Here is a 25,078-nt window from a genome sequence, read left to right as displayed (position 1 = left end):
AAATTAAATACTTTTCTTATGCCATTAGCAATTTTTTCTTGTTTTAAATATATAAGAGTAAAACCAATTTTAGTGATGGTTAAGTTAAAAACAAGAAAAACTGTAATATCTTACACAATTTTGCTTGTCAAGTAAAGTATCTTAACATTTTTACTTGAAAATAAGACAAAAATACTAATAAAATTTCTGCAGTGCAGAGAGCTGTGTAATAAATCAATAAATCATGAAATCGGGTCATATTATAATGCTTCCCTAACAAAATGTCTTCTGACCTGTTGTTTTACAACATATATATTGAGTGAAGATGGACCAAATAATCTAGCTACTTAACATTGAGATAGACATCATGCGCATGTCCTGTTGAGATATATTAGATGCATTATGTATTGACCTCTGACCTGTATTGGCCTGTATTTGTGCTCAAGAGCAAATGACTGTCCAAGGAGGAACCCATGTGTAAAAAGGCAACAAAAACACATTTAAAGGCACCACTGGAATGAAGTGCGAGTTACCAAACTGAACAAACACATCTCCAAGCATAAACGAGCACAATAACACTGAAAACCCAATTGTGTACAGCTCTGAAAAAGGGGCTTGTCGAAAAAACTATCCAACTGTGTGAGAGGATACATCATTTTGTCTTGGTCTCATCACCAGCAACAAATGTACAAACAAACAAACAAACAGTAGACAATCATCGTCTGGCTGTACAATCTATACACGGCGCCCTCTAGAGGCCAGTTTCTCTTCCTGCACGTCCTGAGAATAACGCTCAGTCTCGACATTGAGAAACGTCGCAACAACGTTCTAAGAACGTTCCTCCAACATTGTCCAGCAAGTGTTTCCTGGGTTCGTCCAGCATTCCTCATGCCTCTGTGTAAGATTTCTGTGCACTGAGTTTTTCTTTTTTTAGTTTGACTCCATCCACCAGCTCAAAGTTGTAGTTCTCCAGAGCGGAGAGGTTCCTGTTTGTAGTGTGAGCACATGCGCAATAGAACAGCACCCCACACACGGCACCCAGCAGGACTCCCACGGCACTCATCACAATGATGGTGATCAGGATGGGGTCTAAACTCGACTCCCACGGCACTCATCACAATGATGGTGATCAGGATGGGGTCTAACCTCTTCAGCATGGAGCCGCGTCCAAAACTCCACAGGGTGTTGTCCGTCCCCTCACAGTTCACTATTGAGAGAGAAAGACAGACAGAAACAGAGAGATTGTGAGACCTGCATAAGCAAGCTCAATTATATTATATAAGAGATCAAACACAGTCATATACTGGACATTATAGCAAAATAACCTAAAAAACAAAATAAACATGATACATTTAATTGAGAAGGAAAATATTAAATACATATTGAATTAAGTATTAAATGAAATATTTTTCCTAAATGCCATTAGCAATTTTTTCTTGTTTAAAATATATATGAGTAAAACAACTTTTACGGTTATGCTTAAAACAAGAAAACCTTTGCCATTAGGTTTAATATCTCATACAATTTTGCTTATCAAGTAAATAATAAATTATTTTTTAAAGTTGCAAATAAAGCAGATTATTGGAGTTTGTTGTACAAGGAAATACTATTTCAGTTTAAAAGGAAAAAAATCATGTTTAATTGTGTAACTTGCCACTTCTTTGTAATTGTTTGTGAAATTTACTAGCAATGTCCGAGTAAAAATCAGAGTAAAATTTTCTACACCAATTTTGTAAAGTGTATTTTAAAATATTTTCACTTAAAAATAAGACAAAAATACAAATGACAATTTACAGAGCTGTGCAATAAACCATCAAATTAGGTCTTATTATAATGTTTTCCCAATAAAATGTGGGTCTTACCGATCTCATCAACTTCATCTTCATCACCTTCTGTATTATCTGGGTCTGAAATGCAAACACACACTAATCAAGGAGATGAACACCTTTCAAATTACATTCATATTCCTTGTAGAGATATTTTTAACATATAAATGTTAAAAAGGTGGGATTTATCTCAGAGCTGATTGGTTTGGTTCAAGAGTGAGAACGCTATTATAGAAAAAGCCTATGGAAAAGAATGAATGCATCTGGAATTAAAGTGATAGTTCACCCAAAAATGATAATTATTGTATCATTTATTCTCCTCATGTCATTCCAAACCTGTATGACTTTCTTCCTGTTGCGGAACGTAAAAGAAGATATTTTTGAAGAATGTCGGGAACCAAACAGCTTTGGTTCCTATTGAGTTTCAGTAAACTCGGTTTGATTACCAACATCCTTCAAAATATCTTCTTTTATGTTCCGCAGAAGAAAGAAACGCATACAGGTTTGGAACAGCATGAAGTTTTATTTTTGGATAGACTATCCCTTTAAGATCAATAAAAAAGTGGGTGGTCACTGCTGTGGTCAATTATCGTGGCTGGATTATTACTATCATTCGATTTTTAATATAAGGGATGTAGATGTTTGATGATGCATATTAATGAAGGTTTTTGGCTGGTGAGAGAATCTGCTAATAAACAAACAGACAAACAAAGAAAGAAGGAGGGGCTAAAATAAAGGGGCGTGGTCAAACATACTCTTGCACGCTTCAGGATCCATTTCATCCAGTATCTTTATATCATCCAGTGAGATGCAACCAGACTCTGTAGGATCCACTTGAGCCTCAAGGATCACCTATCATGCACATACAGAAAAAGAGTTAGTATCATGTTGGAATCAGGATGTTCGGCTCATAAAGTGGCCATCAGTACCTGATAAGGAGTGTCCGCACTGGGAATCAGAACTCTTCCTTCCCTCCATCTGCTTTTCATCTGGCCATTCACAGAGCGGATCAGAAGCTCATTGTCCTCTCTCTCCTCCTCCGCCACCTCTAATCGCTCTATCTTCTGCTTGATGTTCAGAGTTCCCGTGTGTTTCTCAGTGAAGTGGTACCAGAAAGACATGCACAGGTCTGAGTCCGGGGCTGTGACCGGCAAACTGGCCAGTCTCGCCACCCCTCCTTTTCTCGCCAGTTCTTCATCTGTCTCCGTTTCTGTCTTTCTCTCAATCTCTATCCTCGCGTTTGTGTTAGAAGCTGCGTAAATGAAGTTGTGAGGCATCCCTGAAACAGAAGGGAGGAGCTTTAGCATCACTTCAGCATTTTATCTCAATATGCTGCCCTATACTTTAAAATCTAATTAGTTTTGAGATAAACAAGTGCATTTAGGAATTTATAAATCTAAATCTAAAAGTCTAAGAAAAATCTAAGAGTCAATTATTCTTACCTGTGTGGTCCAGATTAGGCAGTTTGTGATCAGTGTGTTTGCTGTTGTTATTTATATGCCATTCAGCTCCTTCACCTCCATCTTGACTCCATCCACAGTAGGAGGGGTTATCAGCCCAGCCAAAGTCACAGGCAAACCAGATATATGCTAAACAGGAGCACAAACAAAGCTAAATCAACTTTACAGTTCTTCGCACCGAATTTACTTTCCATTCAAACCAACTAAAGATGTTCAAGTAAGCTACAGTTAATACAGTATGCTACTGAACACCCTCTATCCTTTTTTTGGACTGCTGGTAGCTTATTAGTCAAAGCTCTTGGCAGGTATTCAAAAGGTTGAAGGTTCAAACCACAAAGGGGAGTGAAGTGCAATAAGCAAGCCTGTATCTGCCAACAGATACTGCAGCGAAATCTGCTAAATCACCAATAACCAGTGGCCAATTGCACAACACTGTATCTAGATATCACATTCTCCAGTGACTCCAGTAAATCTCATGATCTAGGTAGTTTTTAGGAGCTTTTCACATCCAATGTGTTTCTGTGTTGTTGTTTCATAAACATCTAAGCATCCTTAAAACAAGACACATTTAACTGAGAAGCAAAATTCAGAGATTTCAGAAAATATATCTTGAATTGAGAATTTAATTCAATATGGTTCTCATGCCATTAGCATTTTTTTTTGTTCTAAGTATAAATCTGTAAAACAAAATCTATTGTTATAAGTTAATGCTTAAAACAAGAAAAACAAGTAAACCGCATGAGGCGGTTTTTAGAAACCATAAACTTTTTGCAACCGATGTGTTTCTGTGCTGTTGATGTTTTAAGTGTTTTATTGTGAAGGAATTTTCTTGCTATGCATGCATTTATGCTGTTTTGTTATTATTTAGGCATCATGAAGGTGACAGTCAGAAGTAACAGACTCTGCAATGTTTGAATTTTTGCATAAGGCTTTTACAAAGTTAAACAGCTGGAGATTATAGCATGTAATTATGCAGCACAACACTTGGTGGCAGTAGAGATTTTCTTTGCTCTCGAAATGGAAAACCCCAAAGAGAGACTGAGGATTTTGTTCCTCATTTCTGTCAGGCTAATCAAGTACATGTATGCTTCCCGTAATGTGATTCTGTAGGAATTACATTCAGCCACTAAAGAGAGTACCCATTGAGGGTGGACCACTTCTTTTTTTTTTTTGAAGACAACAGCAACACTCCAAATTGTTATTGCCACTACAGATAATTGTCTATTTTGTGTGTGTGTGTGTGTGTGTAGTTTCTCACCAGGTACTGCTTCCATCTCTATAAATGGCTCTGCCACTGCAGTTTCTAAGGAAAACAAAATGCAGAAAGTGCTATAGAGTTAATGAAATACAGACTAGTTAAATTCCATTTGCATGTTCTGTATGTTTATATTTGGTTCATGTTGAGTCACTTTGTGTCATTCACTAAACGTAGGAACAACTGAAACCACACGCAAAAATAACATACTCTGGGTGGCCTTATAATCATGTTAAGATGAAATCTTATACACAGACATTTAATCTTAAATTAATTTAATCATATACAGTGAAAGAGTTAAGAAAAGATGCATTACAGCTCAAACTGTTTATTGACACATATGTATATCTGGCTAATGAGAGCTCTGTAATGTGGATTTGTTTTAAAGAGGTTTCATATGTTTGCGCAGGTTTTGAGGATGGTTTTGCTTGAGGATATTTGCTGTGTTTCTCAGAGGTGAGAAAGTGTTTTAAGGAGCATGTCATATGTTTGCAGAGAGTGACAAAAGGCTGGAAAAGAAAGGTTATGCAGAAAGCCCTCATATGGAGATGACTTAGGTGTGATTTATGCAAATGACTAACCTTGGACATACATCTGCTCATTTAGAATACTCCAAAATTCATTAAAATTAAAATGAGGTTAAGAACAAATCATGTGCCTACACACATGTTGTGAATTAGCTGGAAATGTTTAGTGAGAAGTGCATATGTGCGTATAAATACAAAATATTCCACACAATTATTAGTGAATGAGACCCATTGTCTTAATTCTGCAGTGTGTTGAAATGATAAACGTGTATTTGTGTGTTTGTGTAATCTGATAGGTCACAGTTTAAGACGTTGTTTGTGTGTAACCAATGGGTCGTAGCATGCTGCTGTTTTGTTAAGCGTATGTAACCTGCTGGGTCATAGTTGGTCTGTGCTTCACTGTGTGGGTGTTTGTATTTGTAACCTTTTGGGTCATAGTCTGTCTCTGTGTGGATGTTTGTGTATGTGAGGTTTTGCTTTCTTTGTGGGGACTTAAATGTCCCACAGAGATAGTAAAACCTGAAATTACCAACATTATTGGGACCTCCCAACAGTCCCTATTATGAAAACAGCATAATAAAGTGAGTAAATAATGTCTTAATTAAAATCTAAAAATACCATAAGGTTTCTCTAAGGAGATGAGGTAGTGTTATGGTTTAATCAACATAATTAGCTCATAGATGTCAATGATGTGAATGCATGTGTGTGTGTCTAACCTGTTGTGGCATAGTCTGTCACTGCTTCGCTGCGGCAGTTACCCTCATCATCACAATTCTCCACTGTTGTTGGAATAATGGTGGTTGTTGGAATATTCCCTGGAGCGCTGGTGACGGTAGCTACTGTAGTTTCCATGGTGGTGGTGAGGGGAAGAGGCGTTGTGGGCTCTGAAAAGAGATCAAGGATGTTTAAACAGGCAAGTTATTTAAAGTAAAGGAAGCTTTCACAAATTATACACCATTTCAACAAACTTGTTCATTTGGAATAGGACGAGATTCCTTTAAGCTCTGTGATTGGTTGGTTTGGTTGTCACTCACCTTGCAGGTCACATCCTAAAACCTCCAGCCTTAACGCCATGCCTTCAGGAGAGCCACGCTCAGGGTAGATACGCAGCAAACGCATGAGCACTGGATCAAAAGTACGTACTTCTGGTGTGTCATGGTTCTGATTACCCATAAACACCTGGATATGTGAAAAAATAAAATGTTCTTTAGAACATTGTGTCTGTCTGCTTAAACAGATGAAAAAAACTGCATTTCATTCACACCAAGAACAATAACTATGAAGATAACTATAACAATAACGATAACTCTAACGTTTACTATTATTAGCGTCCACACAAATAGACGACAATGACGTTGACATTAAATACGCGATGCAGGCATGTTCTTCTGCTACTTTAAATGCTCTATCTCTTTAAAGTTATGTGCATTCTATGGAACCCTGTTTCCGCCACTGAATAAAAAATAAGTGAGACTTTTTTATCTCACAATTCTGACTTTTTTCTCACAATTGCGAGTTTACATCTTGCAATTCTGAAATTTTTTCTCAGAATTGTGAGATTTAAACTCGCAATTGCGAGTTATAAAGTCAGAAAGTCCGAAATTATCTCGCAATTCTGACTTTTTTTCTCAGAATTGTGAGACAAACTCACAAAAAGAGTTTTATCTCGCAATTGTGGGTTTATGTCACGCAATACTGACTATCTAACACGCAACTGCAAGTTTATATCACACAATTCTGAGAAAAAAAGCCATAATTGTGAGATAAAAAGACGCAATTACCTTTTTTATTTTTTATTCAGTGGCGGAAACGGGCTTCCATAGAATGTTTTTATTGTTCATAAGCTGGACAATTGTATTGTTATAGCTGTCTGGATTTCCCTATTCTTGTAAAATTAGAACAATTACTAAAACTTTATAGTATAGCTATCATTATAGTTATTGTCCTTGGTGTCAACGACCCTTAACTATAACAATAACTATATAAATTACAGCGTTTTACTAATCATTCCAATTCCATGAGAATAGGGAAGTCCAGACCACAGCTATAATGTTAATGACACAGAAAAACTAACAACACTTTCAAAACTTTTTTTTTTCAGTTGATTAATGATGAAAACATGAACAACCAATCAGAATCCACTTGACTTTGAAGAGCTTGAGCAATTAAAGTGGCGGACAACATATATACAGTGAGTGGTTGTAGCAAACAGAATGTTACCATCCGTTGGTGTGGGCGCTAATATAATTATAGTTATCATTATAGATATCATTCTTTGTGTGAACAGGCTTTTACAAATGCAATACCTTCACTTTGTTGCTGTTCTCCTCTAGTATGTGGCTCCAGTCCGTTCCATTTGTACTGTATGTAACTCTGAAGCGTCTGATGAAAATATTCATGTCTCTGTATTTCCCTCCTTGCAGGATGAGACCCGATACCATCCGCTGGGCCCCCAGATCCAGCTCCAGTGACTGGTTCTTTCCGACATTCTGCTGGTGAGCAACCACCCAGCCCGTTCGGCCGGTTAGGAGCCGGGCCTGCTCCGGGAGCCAGCCCCTCTCTGCCGACGGCCACACTGTGATCTGAGAGTCCGAAATCTGACCCGAAACCATCCCTAGCATACTGGAGCATGGAGCATCTGAGAGAAGGAGAGAAAATATGAGCTATTCTAATGAAAGGAGCACCAATATTCTGAACCACAGGAAAGAGACATAGAGGCTACTTCTACCTGTCTGCAATGGTGAGAATTTATTAAAATAAACACACACACATGCAGATGGGACCTCTTGATGTCAGTATTAGGTGTCAGTGAATAGAGAGGGGAGTCATTCTCTAATGATCACACACGAAGTGAGCGAATCTGGGGGAATTGAAAGTGACTCAGTGCTGCAAACCACAGCAACACCTGCTGGGATTTCATTTTGAAATTGAGATTTATACATCATCTGAAAGCTGAATAAATAATTTGTTAGGATAGGACAATATTTGGCAGAGATACAACCATTTGAAAATATGGAGAAAATTTAATATTGAGATGGGACCTCTTGATGTCAGTATTAGGTGTCAGTGAATAGAGAGGGGAGTCATTCTCTAATGATCACACACGAAGTGAGCGAATCTGGGGGAATTGAAAGTGACTCAGTGCTGCAAACCACAGCAACACCTGCTGGGATTTCATAGTGATGTCAAGGCTGAATCTCACTACAAAAAACCTCTGCTATAAGTGTGTGTGTGTGTGGGATGAGATACCTGATATTTTACATCCGTACACCTCGAAACGCATGCAGATGCCTTGTTCCCAGGACAGAGGTCGAATACGTAGGTAACGAGTCAGGGTGGGTTTGGGCAGCCTAGCACGTACCTCATCTGTGGGATTTTGGTTTCCATGAAACACCTGAGAAAAAGAGAAATGACACATGTATCATATTCCTCCCCCTTTTCCACTGTTTTTCCTTATCAGTGTTCAACTTTAAAATTGTTTTATTGGCATGACTGTTTTACACACATTGTTGTCAAATAATCTACACAAATAACAAAAAGATAAATGTAAAAAATGTAAGTAATACTAATAAGAGTGTTAACAATAACATTTTTTTATTTTTTTATTTAAAAAAATTATTGGCATAAAAGAAAAATCAATAATTTTGACCCATACAACGTATTTTTGGCTATTGCTACAAATATACCCCAGCGACTTAAGACTGGTTTTGTGGTCCAGGGTCACATATAAGAATACGAAGTCTCCTACACTCATGAAGGCTGCATTTATTTGATCAAAAATTCAAATCTGATCATCTGATTTATTTTCTGTTGATTTGATGCTCAAGAAATTTTTCTCATATTGTTAATGAAAACAGCTGTGCTGTATTTTTTGGAGAACCCATGATATTTATTTTAATTTAGATTTATTTGAAATAAAACATATTGTTACATTATAATTTCTTTACTTCACTTTTGATCAATTTAATGCATCCTTGCTGAATTAAAAGTATTAATGTCTTAACAGACTGAGACCATACTTTTGACAGAAGTGTACGTAAAATTAAAGATAAAATCAAATAAAATCAAGCACTTTGTAATAAAAATACAATACATTAATAATCAAAAAAAAGAAAGAAAGAAAGAAAAGAAATGCTCACCATATGTTTGGTTTTGTCTTTCAGGATAATCCAGTCCTCTCCGTTTGAGCTCACACTGATCTTGTATGTTTTGACGTAGTATGCTTTCTTCGTTTCCTTTGAAATGGCTCCTTGTGTTCCTATGGCCGTCACATATCGCAGGAAACCCAAGTCCACCTGCGAGAGACAGACAGAGATCGTAAAAGAGGGCTGTTACTCTCTGGTGAGTGTTTTTGTGTGTGCGGTAATGTGTTGTTTTGGATATCTTCACTGTGTGTTGGGGCAGTTGTCATGTAACTGCTAGTTAATCACCCTCAGATGCACTGCACTGATTCACTGTCAGATCGTTAGTATGATCTATGATGTGTTCACTGCATAGCAGCAGTGCAGTGCAGTGTCTTGTCAGGGGGGCTAAAAGCTTAACATGATTTACCAAAGTAGGACATGTTCCTGGATCAATGTCCTTGTTCCTCATGGAACAACATTGCTAAAATCCCAACCGACCAGGACTTTAGGCTCAAGACTGGGATTCCCTCTGCTTTTGGAGGGTATTTTAGGGTTAAAGCTATGACAGAGTGATAGAAATGTTGTTCTAGTACAAACAATTTAGAATTTTGATCCAGGAACATGTGCTACTTGGGAAAAACATGTTGAGTCAGATTCCACGCATGCACACTAAGCAAAACACAGCACAAGCTATGTGAATATGATTTAATTACAGCCAATAAACTGCTGGAAGAAAAACATGAACCGATAATAAAAAATGAGGTTCCCACTGTAAAACTATCCCTTATGTCTATATTGGCACAAACAAAGTCCTCTGTCATAATCTGAATCACTTACAACAATAACTGGCCAATGAAGCTAAACACACCAATTTTCAAAGCATCATCTATCATGGTCTTATATTGTTTCAGGTTCCGAGAATCTCCATTTCCTTCCCTCCTCAAGTATTACAAGAAGTCTGATCTAAGGGTTTGGAGACCTCCAATAACCTTACAATGGCCACATAACACGAAAACGTGGTCAAAGATTCAGGTCAGAATGACAAATCATGTTGTCGTGGAGCAATTCCTGCATGAAATCTAGCATGTCAGTTATTGTCTGTCTCTCGAGTGTGTGCGTGACTCTTGAGATAAATTAAACTCAAATGACGCAACAGAAGTGTGCATAAATAGCCTATTGAGAGAGTTTGGCTCAATACAAGCATTCCTGGCACAAAAGTTCCCATCGCTCTCCCACTGCTTTCCACCCAAGTCTCAGTGAGCAGATGCAACAAAACCGCACTGCTGCCATCCCTTTCTCTCTCTTTCTCTTTCCCTCTCTCTGAACTGGAAGGTATTATGAGGCTAATTGCTTTTCAATATTGTGTTGTATCAGAAGCGGCCGAGCTGCCATCTGGAGCCAGCCACCGCTAACAAGATCAACAAGTGTTAACAACCTTTAACGAGGGAACAATGGCAGGACAGAAGCAGAGCCCCTCAAATGCCAGGATCTAAAGACAAACATGGACACTTTTTAGAAAACAGGATATTGGTGGGTGTGAGAGAGAGAAATAGAGAATTTAAACAGGAAAGGGAAGAGGCATAAGGAAAGAGGAAGATGCTACTCTACTGACCCTCATGCCGCTTTGCTTTCTTGGGATAGTTTCCAGGCTGAGGCCAAAAGACAAGACATAGTGTGATTCAAAAGTGCCCCGGGACAAGGATCACTTGTTCAAAGGCAGGAATATGAAGAATTTGGACAGGGAAGACAGATAGTTTGAGAGAGGAAAGGAGGAGGCCATCTAAGTGAAAATGGAGCAGCCATCTCTAAAAAATGCTTTGACATTGCCTGCCAGATTGTTTGCCTCAATTCACACATTCGTTGTGCTTCTCACCAATAGGGCGATGACTCCAACAACAATTTACCATTCTTAAGAGACCCGGCAGAGTGGTAAGGTTAAAGTGTAGTTTACCAAAACATAACAGTTCAGCCTTTTCATTCCAGTGTGTTAACTTTTTCAGTTAAATGCCAAATAAAAACAATGTCTAGGTTTCCTTTCCTTACAATTAAAGTGTACTAAAATGTACTACAAATGTAGTTTATATTCATTATATGTGCTAGTTTTATATCAGTAAGATTGTATGAAAGTCTATACTTTGATTCAACATTAAATTGATCAAAAATGACAGTAATTTGTAATGCTACAAAAGATATTGATTTTAAATAAATGCTGTTCTTTGGAACTTTCTATTCATTAAGGAATCCTGAATAAATGTAAATGTTAATAAATGTTTCCACAAGAATGTTATGCAGCACTACTTTCAATATTGAAATTGAAAATAATAAGAAATGTTTCTTAAGCCCCAAACCAGCATATAAGAATGATTTCTGAAGGATCATGTGACACTGAAGACTGGAGTAATGATGCTGAAAATTCAGCTTTGCATCACAGTAATAAATTATATTTTAAAACATTATTTTAAATTGTAACAATATTTCACAATATTACTATTTTTACTGCATTTTTGATCTTGAAAAATCTTACTGACCTCAAACTTTTGAAGTGTATATGTATACAAAGTTATGTGTTGCTATGAAGTAAACAATGGGTAGAAATTTTCACCATTGTACTGGTGATGAAGCCACCTGGATGAGCAGCAAAAAACACATCCCGATTACATTCCGCATTAAAAATGATATATTTAACATCTTTCTATTTGCATATCAGATTTGAAGGAGTTAAGTTTCTTATTACTTAATTATATTGTTAAGTATCATGCCCCAATATCCTTAATGGTTAAAATATTACTCTCATTCTCAGAGGAAAGCAGTGACCTTTCACTAGTTCACTAGTTCAACTCACTCCTGCTGCTAAAAAGAAATCTGTGCTAGAACCTCATGATCAGATTTGGAGGAATGACCTCTTTCTCGCTCTCTGTCTGTGTCAGAATGAAATGTGTTGTCCAGATGTGCGTCTGTTTTCCCAGTAACGTCAGAAACGCTGGCCTACTGTCAGCGCAAGCACTGTCTACGGTTGCTCCATAAATGTCCTCTTTCAGAGAGGAAACCCTTCCTGCGTGTACTGCTGTGAGAATGACAACACGCCAATCAAATTCCTTGTAGAAACAAAGAGCCATGAAAACCCCTTCCTTTTGTGTATGCATGAGTGTGTCTGACAAGTGGTATTGCAGATTTTACTTTCATCACATAAATGTCTACAGATTAGATAATAAATCAAAGATACAGTATATGATATTAAATACAAAAGAACAATTTGTAAATATAAATTCATACATTTTTATTATTTATACCAAGTCAGAAATAAAATATTAGGCTACTAATAATTATTATTCAGCAAGGACGCACTAAATGGATCAAAAGTTACAATAAAGACGTTTCTATTTCAAATAAGTGAGGTTCTTTTGAACTTTCAGCAAAGAAATCTAAAAAAAATGCATCACAGTTTCCACAAAAATACTGTTTTCAACATTGATAAGGATAGGAAATGGATCATGTGACACTGAAGACTGGAGTAATGATGCTGAAAATTCAGCTTTGCATCAAGAAAATGAAAATTACCAGTGCCAAACTTCTGAACAGTAGTGTATATATATATTCAGTTTTTATTTAATAATACATTTTGATTAACATTTAATACTGACTTTGATTTAATTTCCAATTTGTAAATGTAGTGGACATGGAGGTTCGAGTGTTGCCTGCGATGTTCTATCCCCTCTCTCTGTCTGTCTTATAATTTCATGATACTGTGTACTGTCCAATACAAAGCCCAAAATAAACAGCAAGGGTGTACTATCATTTTTAGGTGCACTATCCCTTTAAATGTGAAGTAAATTCTTTAAGGCCAAACACAAGCACCTACTCATGACTGTCAAGCACTGTTTTCCCCCTTATATAACTATTTTGTCTATGTACACATCCGAGTATGTATGTGTGACTTCAAAAGCGGAAATCATGTCTTGTCTGTTAAGATGAAACAGTGTTTCCCTATAAAATTAGAGAATGTGTGTGTGTGTGTGTGTTTGTATGTACCTGTATCCACTCCCGAACAGAATCATCTGATGGCGTCCAGCCGTTTTCAGGGAAGTTCAGCCTGGAGCGCAGTGGAGACCAGCTGGGATTATACTGTGATGATGCAGTTATCCTGTCTTCTGTGATCTCACCACTTTCCATCCCTAAAGGAGACATACACTCACCTACACAGTACACACACACACACACACACATACAAATATATTGTGAGTAGTGTCATGTTTTTGAAGTAATAAACAGCACACATGGCGCTTTCATAAAATTTGAACGGACTTTTGAGGACATTTGAGTGGTCTCCACTATTTGACAGACTCATAAATCATGCTTTTGATGAATCTGATACTGTCAGAAGGTTTGGGTTTAGTAAATATCATTTCTTTGGTAAATATCAGTGTCTGTCTATGTGAGTGTGCATGTGTGAGAAACAAAGAGTCAGATCTGCTCTCTTCTCACCACAGGAAGTTAATATTAGTCTTTCATGTTTTGCCACAGATGTAGTGACCCGTGTGACCTTTGTGCCCTGTGTGGCAGGGCGATGAAGATGAATTATAAACGGACAGCCTCACTGCACTTTATTACACTGAACTGAAAGTACACACACACAGCTTTGTGAAGGGAATTCGAGCTGGGTTCAGGTCTCAAAGGATCATGGGTGTTACTTCAGTTCCATCAAGCACATTATTGCCACATTATTGCTAACAGTCTCAGTTAGTGTGTGATTCTCTGAAAACGTGATAGATGGGTTTAATAAAAGCCCCAGTCTGAGTGAGCTGAGAGTGCAGAAATATCAACAGCAGTTCTCTTTTCATTCTCATCTTCACATATATAAATCAAGTAACATGCACTTCAATTTCAGGAAAGCTGTCATCAAATTCGAAAAACCTTGTCACTTGATTTTTTTTTTTTAAATTGCACAATTCTATCCTACCATGAAAAATTAAATGATAAAAAAGTTCATGTTATCACAACATGGCAACATAATAAACACAATTTAACAGTAATGTAAACTTCTGGCTACATTTCCCACAGTTTTTTGAAGTGAGCTAAAGATGATTTTCCTTTTAATTGACATCTTGCACTGCCAGACCTGGAGGAAGACCAGATGCTTGACAAACCAGCTGTGGAGTCTAAAGATGAAGATAAATCTGGTCTGCGTATCCCAAAAGCATTGTAAGTGTAAATAGATTGTAGAAACCATTGCCACCAATTTTCTCTGTGATCAATTTAGGCTTATGATGCTTTTGGGAAACGCAGCCCTGGGTGTTATATTTGACAACTGATTGTAGAAAACCTTTTCTTATTGACTGAGAAAACTGAAAGAATGACTATTTTGATATGTACTTTTATGATTTATTCATCAAATCAACAGATAAGAAAATGTGATGCAGAAGATTAGTAAAAACAACTGAAAAACTAGTATGTGATTCTTCAAATAACATATGCATGAATTAGAAATGATTGAATACAATGAACTGATTAATTTAATCTTGGACAGTGGACAATGAGATCTATAGTTCATGTCCAAGATTTTTTAGCTCCAATTTCAGCTTAGTTTTCTCTAATTCCAGTTTTTGTATTTCTAATTGCAGTTTGACTTTTTCCAGTGTCAATACTTCATACTGTTTTTCCAAAACATGGTTCATGGTTATCTTGCTTGGAGGGTCTTTCTTTGTCTCAGATTCCGAGCCACTTCTTTCAGAAGTCACCTGAATGCTGGAGGAACCTTTAACGAGGAAGTTAGCAACATTAGGGGGGGATAGGAACAGTTATCAAGTTCAAGTTAGCAATATGAGTTACAACTGGTTTTAAGTTTGTAAGCATAAGTTTTACCTATAAGTTTCACTTTCCTGTGCTGCTTGGTTCTGGCACATCTTATTCTTGAGTGACTAAAATAAACAAAAGAGAGAAGAATGTTACTTAGCTATCAGTTAAATGATAAAAAAAATTCCAAAACCACTGAATAGTATTACAAAGTAGGCAAAACAAAACAAGCAAACAAATATATCACTTTCTGAGCTACCAAACACTAGCAAAAACGTTGCTACTCACGAGAATGTCCAAGCGGAGCTGACGTGACGGATTTTGAGGCAATGTATCTTCTGTAGCTGCTGGTAACATCCTGTCCGTAACTCCGGAGATTCGCCACCATATATATTTCAATAATCATTTACATTGTCCTCTTCAATTTAGGTTGGTCCTCCTCCATTTGCTATATTTTTCACTTGCACCATGTTTTTAGAACGTTTCTGCACATCTCGTTATTGTGTAACGTTATTGTGGTCCTTGTGTTTTTTCTTATTTGCATTACAATCACTAAATTTGTTAATTAAAATCAAATATAAAAATTGTATGCAGGATATTTTTGAATTTGTATATAATATGCAAATGTTTAGTAAAGAGAAACTGTGATGACCGTCTGTTTTCGGGCATTTTATTTAAAGCTGTTTAGTCTCTTACTTTTCCCACAATGCAATACGAATTAGACTGTCTTACTAAAGACAACCATGAGCTTATTTTACAAAACAGGCTTTTCCCAGTGACTAAGATGCAGTCCCAGAACTCAAAGCTCCTTATCATGGTCTAAAAAGACCATTGAAACTAAGCTGCAAAAACATCTCTTTCACTCTTGTGACATCAGAGTCATCAAGCCTGCATCTACTGTCTAATATTGGACTCGAGCTAATTCACAATGCATACGGTTTGTTATTTCACTTGCAAATACTGTTAAGTCACAACAGAGGTCACTTATATAGAGAAGCCCTAAAAGCACAGTATCAAAAGCAGCGTTATTACGAGAGAGGTGGGAAAAATAGTCTAAGACAAGACAGACAAACATAAGACATTGACAAATTATGAAATATATGTACAAAATGGACACTTTTAAGTAGTCTCACACTAACCTTGGTGCGGCTGAGGTGGGTCTGAGCTGGTTCGGATGCTGTAATTGGCTGAAAAGCCTTCCTTGGTGATAGCGTTGTCTGTGTGGATGCTGAGAGAGAGAATGCCGGTGTATGAGATCACACGACCTGGCTGTCTGGAACCACAGTATCGACCAATATGAGGCCCCACTGAGAGAGAGATGAATTTGAGCAATTTAGTGCACAATTCAATCACAAATTCAACCTTTCATCATGCAGAACATTTCTAATAACCAAAAGAGCCATAATGTTTGTGATTTGTGTGTTTGTCTTTGGTTGTTCTGTTCATCTAACAAGCCTTTCCTCTAGTTCTAAGACTTTACAAACTTCCCGCTTCTCTCAGCATGAAGTCTGAAAGTCAGCACTGTTTTTTTAACCCTCAAGTTCCTCTGTTTTTTTTGTCTATACCTGTAGGATATCCGTCCCATATCTCCAGATAGTCAAATCTGCAGACGGCCCCCACAGGTGCGGTTGTGTCCGGTTCCATATCGAAGCTCTGGAAGTCCAAAACTATCTCTGCCATCTTGGGTGCAAAGATGATGAAGGTGCACTCCAGGTTGTTTGGATACTTATCAGGGAAACCAGGGGTTTGAATCACTCCGTTCGTCTCGGTGAAGTTTCTGGAACATTCAGTACCTGCACAGAATGTAAACCAACAAGTTGCATAATGTTAATGCACAATATATGTCAAAGAATATAGTAACCTGCATACACAAATAGCATTTTAAAACATTAAAAGAGAATCAATAGTTTGATTAAAAGACCTTCATTTTGTGTTAGTGTGTGTGCATGTGCAATGTAAGATCTTTGACTGTGTGTGTGTGTGTTTTCTGATACCTGTGCGGTGTATTTCATAGCGGATGCTGAATCCGGCTCCAGCGCTTTCATAGTCGGAGGTGAATTTGATGAGTAAGGAATTTCCATTAGAGATAATCGGAGACGGAGCAATTTTGCCGCAGAACCTCCCATGAGAGAAAGTGTTCTCATCCACACCATCAAACACCTGTACAAAATCATACCTACACACAAACACACACATTATTGAAATTATTGTGTTAATGTGTTCTGTAATACATTTAACAGTGAGTTACCAGTGTTCAGTTCAGTACAGTTGTGGATAATAATATAATATAATATAATATAATATAATATAATATAATATATTTGGTTTGGAAGAAAAAATAAATCAATCTTACTGACCCCAAACGTTTGAATTATATTGTAGAATAGTACTGTAGCTTTACACAGTATTATAGTTGTTATAGAGTTTTGTGCGTTTTAGACTATCACTGAAAAAAATTGTGTAGAAACAGTTTTCACTCAGAAATTGCTAGTAAATTTCACAAACAATTTCTAAGAAATGGAAAGTTAACATACTGAATTAAATGGGAAATTTTGAAATAGAAAGACTGAAACAGTATTTTCTAGTAAAATGTACTCTAAGAATCTGTTTTATTTACTTAGAAACATGTATTTTTTACAGTGTTACACACAATGTCTTATAATGAAATTTATACTCAGTTGAATGCTCTTATTAATCATTGTAATCCACTGTTATATTGTACTATATATATATATATATATACACACACACACACACACACACACACACACAATACATAATTATCTATGTTTATGCATTAAAAGACTTTAATGCATTTTTATGTCATTATTTATATCATTTCTACTTTTTTCTTGATGTGACCATGAATACATATTATAATGTATTATGAATACCTTTACAATGCATTATATACACACATGCTGCATAGAAGGTATAACTGGAAACTGAAACATCTTCCCCCGGTTTCATCCTAGAGTAACTTCTGCATGACTCATTTAGATTAATTTTGAAGACTCCTACAGCATCAGCTCCAACAAAACCACCCGAAACATGAGGCATTTCCTGCTGACATGACACTGGTTTTACACACAGCACCCCCCTGAGTACATTCATGCTCTCTTGCTCTCCTGTAACCCAAGACTCTGATGGTCAGTGTGATCTCTGAACTCTCACCACGACGCGACCCTCTGTGGGAGCCGAAACGTGCTTCCTGCCATTCAGACCGATCGCTCACAACCTGGATTTGAGTTAAACTGATGATCTGGGTAACTTAATGAATCATAAACTACATAACAGGAACCCTGGCAGAGGAAGGTGTCCCAACCTGTCAAATAAATTTATATTCTTCTAATCTTAAAAGGATAGTTCAGCCCAAAATTAAAATCCTATTTTCTTTTACTCACCCTCAAGCTGTTCCAAATCTGTATGAGTTCCTTTCTTCTGTTGAATTCTGGCAACCAATCAGTTGCTGGTAGCCATTGACTTCCATAGTTTTTTTTTTTTTTTTTTGTCCATACTATCAAAAGTCAATGGCTACCGTCAACTGTTTGGTTACCAACATTCTTCAAAATATTTTAGAAATATTATAGAAAAATTCTCATACAGGTTTGGAACATCTTGAGGGTGAGTAAATGATAATAACATTTTCATTTTTTGGGTGAACTATCCCTTTAAGAGGAAATCTATTAAATTTAATAAATTTAATTAAATACAGATTTTTTTTTATAGTAAATCAAAGAGGTCAGTAATTTTCTCCTTGTTTCTAATGAACTGAATGAGAGTTCAGTGCTGCAGTGTTTTATCTGATAAGCGCGAGAGAAAAACAGTGATTACAACAGACTCGCCCACTTTCTACAGAGACAGAAGCACAATGTCTGTGATTTTGGATTGAAAAATATCCTGCTATTGAACAAGACACACAGGAGGATGTGGAAGCTGCTGATATAGTGACTTATTGAGAGCAAAATAAACCAACAATGAAACTGTCAAGAACCACGGTTCTGTTCTGGAGGTTTGCAGCAGATTCAGTCCCTACAGAAATGAGAATGCATGAAAAAGAGGGGAAAATGATAAAGTGTGAGTGTCTGATTGTGTTTTACAATAAAACCCTGAAAGATAGGGGCAGAAAATAATAAGAAATAAATCAGAACTCATAACAATAGATCATAACATTAAACCATTCAAATCATGACAATAGAATGGTGACTGCTGCTTGGGTGTTGTGGCTGATAAATAGGTGGATGCTACACAGTTGAAAGTGTGAAAGAGTGTTTTTTTTAGCTCGTTACTATGTGGTTGCTGGGGTGTTTAGAGTGTTTTTTAAACATGTGTTTGCTAGGATGGTATCATTCATATCCACAGCATAAATAGTGCAAAGTTACACGCCAAAGTTTAATACCTAAGAGTTAGCAGTTCAAATCTCTATGAGTAATAGTAATAGTGATGCTTGCCTTTGCAATAATGTGTGTGGGACAGCGAGTGTGTTCCGGAGGGCTGTTAAGAAGGCGTAGAGAGAGAAAGAGAGTGTCATTAATGATTAATATGTGCAGAATTATTAAAGCATTCCCACACAACAAAGCCATTAATTATGAACATTATTTCTACTCTGTAAGTGTGTGTGTGTAGAGGGACTGAGAGGGATCAATCCTCATGAATGCTGCAGTAAACTACTCGTGTTTTCTCTCCTGGAACACACATCATAAAACGACAAGCTAAACTGAAATGGAAAACTGCATTTCTGTCTCTAAGTGGTATATGACGGTTATAGATTATGTGTGTGTGCTGTGGCACAGAAACATATGTGACTGATTTCACACTAATTACATTACTGTCTGAGGCCAGAGGCATTTGCAGGACCGACATCTCCAACGACCCCTCAGATAAGACAAGAATGCACTAGAAACACACACACACTGGCTCTAAGACACTAGATAAAATGAGTACCCAACTACTACTGTAAACAAATCAGGCAGGTTGAGCTAAGTATAACAGCAAGACCAAAATATTTGATTTCTCAGCATGGGTGTGCTCCTGTCAATTTGGTCCTTTTCAGTTAACACGGTGCTTTATTGTTCAGCTTTTGTGTCCAGAAAGAACCTATGAAGCTTTTTCAATGAGAACTTAAGAGCAATGTTCTGCTGCATTCATGCCATGTTGGAATTACCATAATTACAAGATGACAACTTGGAGATTCTACTTGGAGCTGTTCTCATCCTCGGGCTCAGATATAATTTGTTTCCATGGCAACGTTCATAAAGCCAAAATTGATCCATGTGCAGCTTTGTTGTTGATGACAGCAAAATAATCGCTACTTTAATTCACCATTATAAGAATAAAGAAAGCGTACCAGGTAGCATTGGCTATAATAAAATGGCATATCAAATATGAATATGAATATGTAGTGCTATCTAACTACGTTTAACAGCAGAAGCCGCTAGCATTTTTGTCATCACAACCATCAAGTCTGAATTACAACTTGTAATTAAAAGTTCAATGAAGATGTGAATGGTTTCCACCAGTTAGAAGCTCATGCAGCATCTGAAAGCTGTAACCAGCTCTGCTCTGTTATATAATATGTTGAAATAAAAGGCTGTTAGATTGTCCGATGTGTTTGTTCTCTGCAGTGCAGTGCAGGAAGGAATGAATACCGTGTTCGCAGTGGTCTCCTGGGCTTTTCCGCAGGGTTCGTTTAATAATGTTCACCATAAACTCTGCAAGTTTTGCCACAGCTAAAAAACTGATGGCAGTCCAAGAACAACACAGCAGCATCTGGTCCAAGTTAAAGTGAATTTCTGATTAACCTTCCTGTTCTGAGATGCACATTCATGCTAGTCTGTCCGAAACACACCAGACATTCCACAGCATGCATTGGCAGTCACACGCTTATGTTGGAATCTGACATTATGAGGCAGGACATTTAAGCTCAGTGAATGTTTCTGAATGGATGGGAAAGTTCTGGAACTCCTTGGAATTCTGGGAGAAAATAAAGTAACACCACTGCTGAGTTACTGTTTCACGCCAAGCTCAGGGTGTGAACGGTTGTTTTGAATAGTCTTGACTAATTATCCATCTGTATATCTGTCCAAATTGCAGTCAGAGATGAGCGTGTATATCTATGGCAGTTTTTGTATTTCTTGTGAAACATGGAACCTTTTCAAAGATCTCTGTTATGAGTTTGATAAACATCTGCGGCTGGAATCCTGTACATTTAAATTCAGAGCAAACACATCAAGTGTGATTGAAAATGTGGTTTATTTCTGACATGCTACATAATTAGTCGCTTAAACCCAACACCAAACTTGATGACCTTCAGAGTTTATGTTACGAATGATTTCGACTGATGATTCAGACTGACTCATCATTGAAGACTTCAGATTCTTGTCTTTTCGGTTCTGCTTTTTTGGTCTTTATTTAAATTAGAGATGGTTTTTAACTAAAAGTAAGCTTAGCGTGGATATATAGTGGACCGTATACTGTATACTGCCTGTTAATTGTGATCTCATTACATATTTAAATTTGCAGCAAGCGTCCAATAAGCATCTCTGAAATAAAACATGGTTATTTTGAATTTATTAAATTCTGTGTAAAATGTCTTAAGGAGATTTTATTTAATCACCCTCATTTCGCTCCAAACTTGTATGACTTTCTTCTGTGCAACATAAAAGAAGATATTTAGAAAAATGTCTCAATATTTTTGTCAAAACAATGAAATTCAGCGGTCCAATGTTGTTTTGGATGCCAATGACTTGGATTGTGTGGACAAAAATAGTTACAAATTCTTCAAAACATCTTCCACGAAAGAAAATCATACAGGTTTGAAATGACATGCGGGTAAGTAAATAGTGATAAAGTTGCCATTTTTGGGTGAACTACCTCTTTAAACTTTTGAAGCCTGATCAAATAATTAGTGAAGAAGGCGGATATACATTCCGGTTCAGTTGTCACACTGGATACAGAACATTTTTGAGTGGATATAAAAGAAGTTGAGTGCATTGCATTGTGGGACACATATTTACACCAATGTGCTCTGATTGTATACTGTACATTTTGGAAAAAAAAAGATGTAGGTCAATCTAATACAGTAAAAAAATCTGCATACAGTTTGCATATATGTATAATATACCTACTGCACACTTCTAGTATGGTAGCATACCGTTCTAAACATACCCTTCTTTTACATCTCTATCTCCCTCACGCACACACAAACTAAAGAAGATGGACTGAAAGAGAAAATGGATATAAAGGGATGGTCATGGTCTGTCTGTTGCTCTTTCATGCCCCCTCAGGGGCCCACAGCAGGACATTCAGCATAAGGGACTTTTCACTGGTCCCCTGGCACTGAAATCCAACCCAATAGTACAGCCAAGTCTGTGTGACTGACAGCTGCTGATTTATGCCCCCATTTACTGTTTAAAATGACAGAGAGACTCATCAAATCCATCTCATTTATGAGATTCAGTCCTCACAAAGCCTTGCGAGTGTTTGCATACTGATGCTGTTAACTAAACCACTGAAATGAGCCGCAAGGCAATAACAAGCTCTGCCTCCAACCTCACTATCATTTAATGTTATTGTCTGTCAGCCTCCTCGTTAAGAAAACAATCAGCTTAATTACTCATGTGATGCTGGAAGCCTCATCAAACTGATGAAAATGAAACCATAAACAGCGTTCTATGCGCCCTTTCACATTTTTCTGTTTTGACTCCTTGAGATTTCCTCTTGGGAAAACCATCCCCCTTTTTTCCCTTGGGAAAAACACCCCTCTGAGTGATAAATGCAGATCCATTATCACAGCCCAGGAAGTTTGTTTTTAAACAGATCTAGTTCAACTCCTCCTAAATTTAGATCCATAAATTAAAATGTTTCATTTTCAACCAACAGGTGGCACACCTCAAGATCTGAGCGCCAAACTGAACTACTTTGAAAGCAGGTAGATGTTTTGTGATACCAGAGACAGTATAAGTAGAACGGAAACCACTTGTAGAAAATAAACTGGAGAATACGGCGAACATACTGGTTTTCTTAAAGAAAATCAATAGCCTAATCTGGTTTTACCCCATTCAAGTCAATAGAAGCTGTACATACATGCTTAGAAAATAGCTCACAAACAGACTCATTCCAGAAAGGAAATATAATTTCTGACACCCTGGTTTCCTACAGGACAGAAATGTTGTTTAGACATACTTGCATTCCCGGCTTTCCAGATCAAAATGCGGATTGAAGTTGATGAGGATCTTCTGCTGTGGATCAGGTGCCTGGATCAGCCAGCTGCACTGCTGGTTCACCGGGTATCCAGACGGGTAACCGGGAGAGGTCACATACCCGGCGCTGGTGATTGTGATTTTCCCACCGCAGGGACTTTCTAAAAACCAGAGTGGCACATTTATCACTTTAACAACTGAAACTCAGGGTGTCATACTTAGATATCAGTCATAGTTCTGCACATTGCATGCATCTCATACTAGTAGCCTACATATAATTGGTGACAAACTGCGTAAAAGTAACATGACACCCGTAATGTCACACACAGCTCGCTCTGATCTTACACGCTGTTGGACAGAGGATCGATTATGCGCCTGGAAATCGATCAATGTATCTGAGCTGAACGCAACAGGCCGTGGACTAAGAGGGGTCACTGTATATGGGTGTGCAGACGTGGTGGGCAGATATGCCACTGCGTCTGGGTGTTTTAGTCTGATAACACACACCCAACTCTCGCAAACACACACATACACATACGGAGCATCTCTGGTCTAAGCGCTGTCAAAATATGAATCGAGTAATATTTGATTTACACAAATTATCTAACTAATAAATAAAAATGAAAATATAATAATACTATGTCGGTATACATAAAAAAAATAAAAATAATAATAGGCCTACACAAATTAAGCAAATACAAAAATAAGAAATACACTGTAAAATTATGCGCCATGAGGTAATGTCTAAATTAATTGGTTTTTATTCAAATAAATAACATTATTAATATCTCTAAATCAAAATTTTAAGGATCAGATCAAATAGCTCCTTATGGTAACAAACTGTACATTTTCACTTTTTACAGTATGGAAACAGTCCGGTGTGAACTTATACTCAAAGGAATAATTGATGTAGTGCGTAACGAATTATCTCTCCTTTCATCAGATACGGTTTCTACCTGTTTACCTTCTGAAACAGCAGCCCTACAGGTGAGCATCGATAACAAACGACAGTAATAACCATAACAGAGCTCTCCTGTGCGCAGAGAAACCGTGCCGTGCCGACACCACAATAACCAACTCACCCGTTAGTGCGCGAGCCACGGACAATCCCGTTAGAGTCACACAGAGCAAACGCCAGTACATCCTCAAAGAAATCTGTTCACTTATATCCTCAGGATTTCGTGTATGAATTATTTTTGAATCCACGCTGTAGTTCGGAAGCTGGAGAGAGATCCTGTCACTCGGATCAGGGAACCGCTGTCTCCTCTTCCATAAAGCGAAGAAGAAAACTCGCAGCCCTGGAAAGCGGGAGATTCTTGCACAGTCAGTCAGCGCTGTGAAATTTCATAATCCAAGTCTGGAGAGGCTTGACAGCGCGTCCTCGGCTCGTTGGCAGCGGGCTGTGGGCGCTTCTGCGGGCGTGCGGTCGGGTCACTCCCTTAAATGACTGATTTCCGTTCTCTCTGTCGCGCGTAGACGGGCACTGGTGGGTATATTTAGCAGGTTCTCTCTGGTGTGAAGGTGTCAGCATCCGATCTGAAGACTGCGGGTGTCAAAACTCTCGCAGCACTGGTTGCTCTCGTTCCTCCTCCTTGAGTGAGAATGGGCAGGACTGGAAACGAGCAAACCCTCTAACCCCTTCCAGGCAGAGACGCGCGGTCTCTCTGCCAACCAGACACGGAGTCAGTGAGCCAAACCAAAGAGACTTTGCGCTCCTCTGCGTGGGAGCGCAGTGCTCAAACAAGATGTCCCTCAAAGCAGGGTGCGAATTATGAGGGGTTCTGGGGGAGTTGGCACCCCTAACTAGGACCCCCTAAAAATAAATCAAAACAAAAGACTGAGGGGGTCTTAAATGTTTGTCTCGTTTTTGTATATGCGTTTTTATATACGCTTTCAAACATCGTTTCAGTAACTAC

At 37.8% G+C, this 25,078-nt stretch overlaps 1 protein-coding gene across 1 annotated transcript; it reads right to left on the bottom strand.

The window, feature by feature from the left end:
* Positions 1-24,813, bottom strand: LOC107659377 (neuropilin-1a-like). The gene is made up of 18 exons (XM_016448293.1): positions 24,245-24,813; positions 23,146-23,323; positions 16,956-17,137; positions 16,527-16,754; positions 16,101-16,268; positions 13,201-13,364; positions 9,187-9,342; positions 8,297-8,441; positions 7,354-7,685; positions 6,082-6,226; positions 5,764-5,931; positions 4,524-4,568; positions 3,248-3,394; positions 2,735-3,084; positions 2,561-2,657; positions 1,842-1,886; positions 1,126-1,186; positions 1-1,073 (listed from the first exon to the last, which is right to left on the bottom strand). The coding sequence occupies exons 1-18, from the start codon at positions 24,303-24,305 to the stop codon at positions 866-868; spliced, it is 2,880 nt and encodes a 959-aa protein (XP_016303779.1). The 5' UTR covers positions 24,306-24,813; the 3' UTR covers positions 1-865.
* Between the last annotated feature and the right edge of the window lie 265 nt (positions 24,814-25,078).

The sequence above is a fragment of the Sinocyclocheilus anshuiensis genome, unplaced genomic scaffold, assembly GCF_001515605.1.
Source record: "Sinocyclocheilus anshuiensis isolate Anshui unplaced genomic scaffold, SAMN03320099.WGS_v1.1 scaffold850, whole genome shotgun sequence".
Lineage (NCBI taxonomy): Eukaryota > Metazoa > Chordata > Actinopteri > Cypriniformes > Cyprinidae > Sinocyclocheilus > Sinocyclocheilus anshuiensis.
This window is presented reverse-complemented; position numbering and strand designations above follow the sequence as displayed.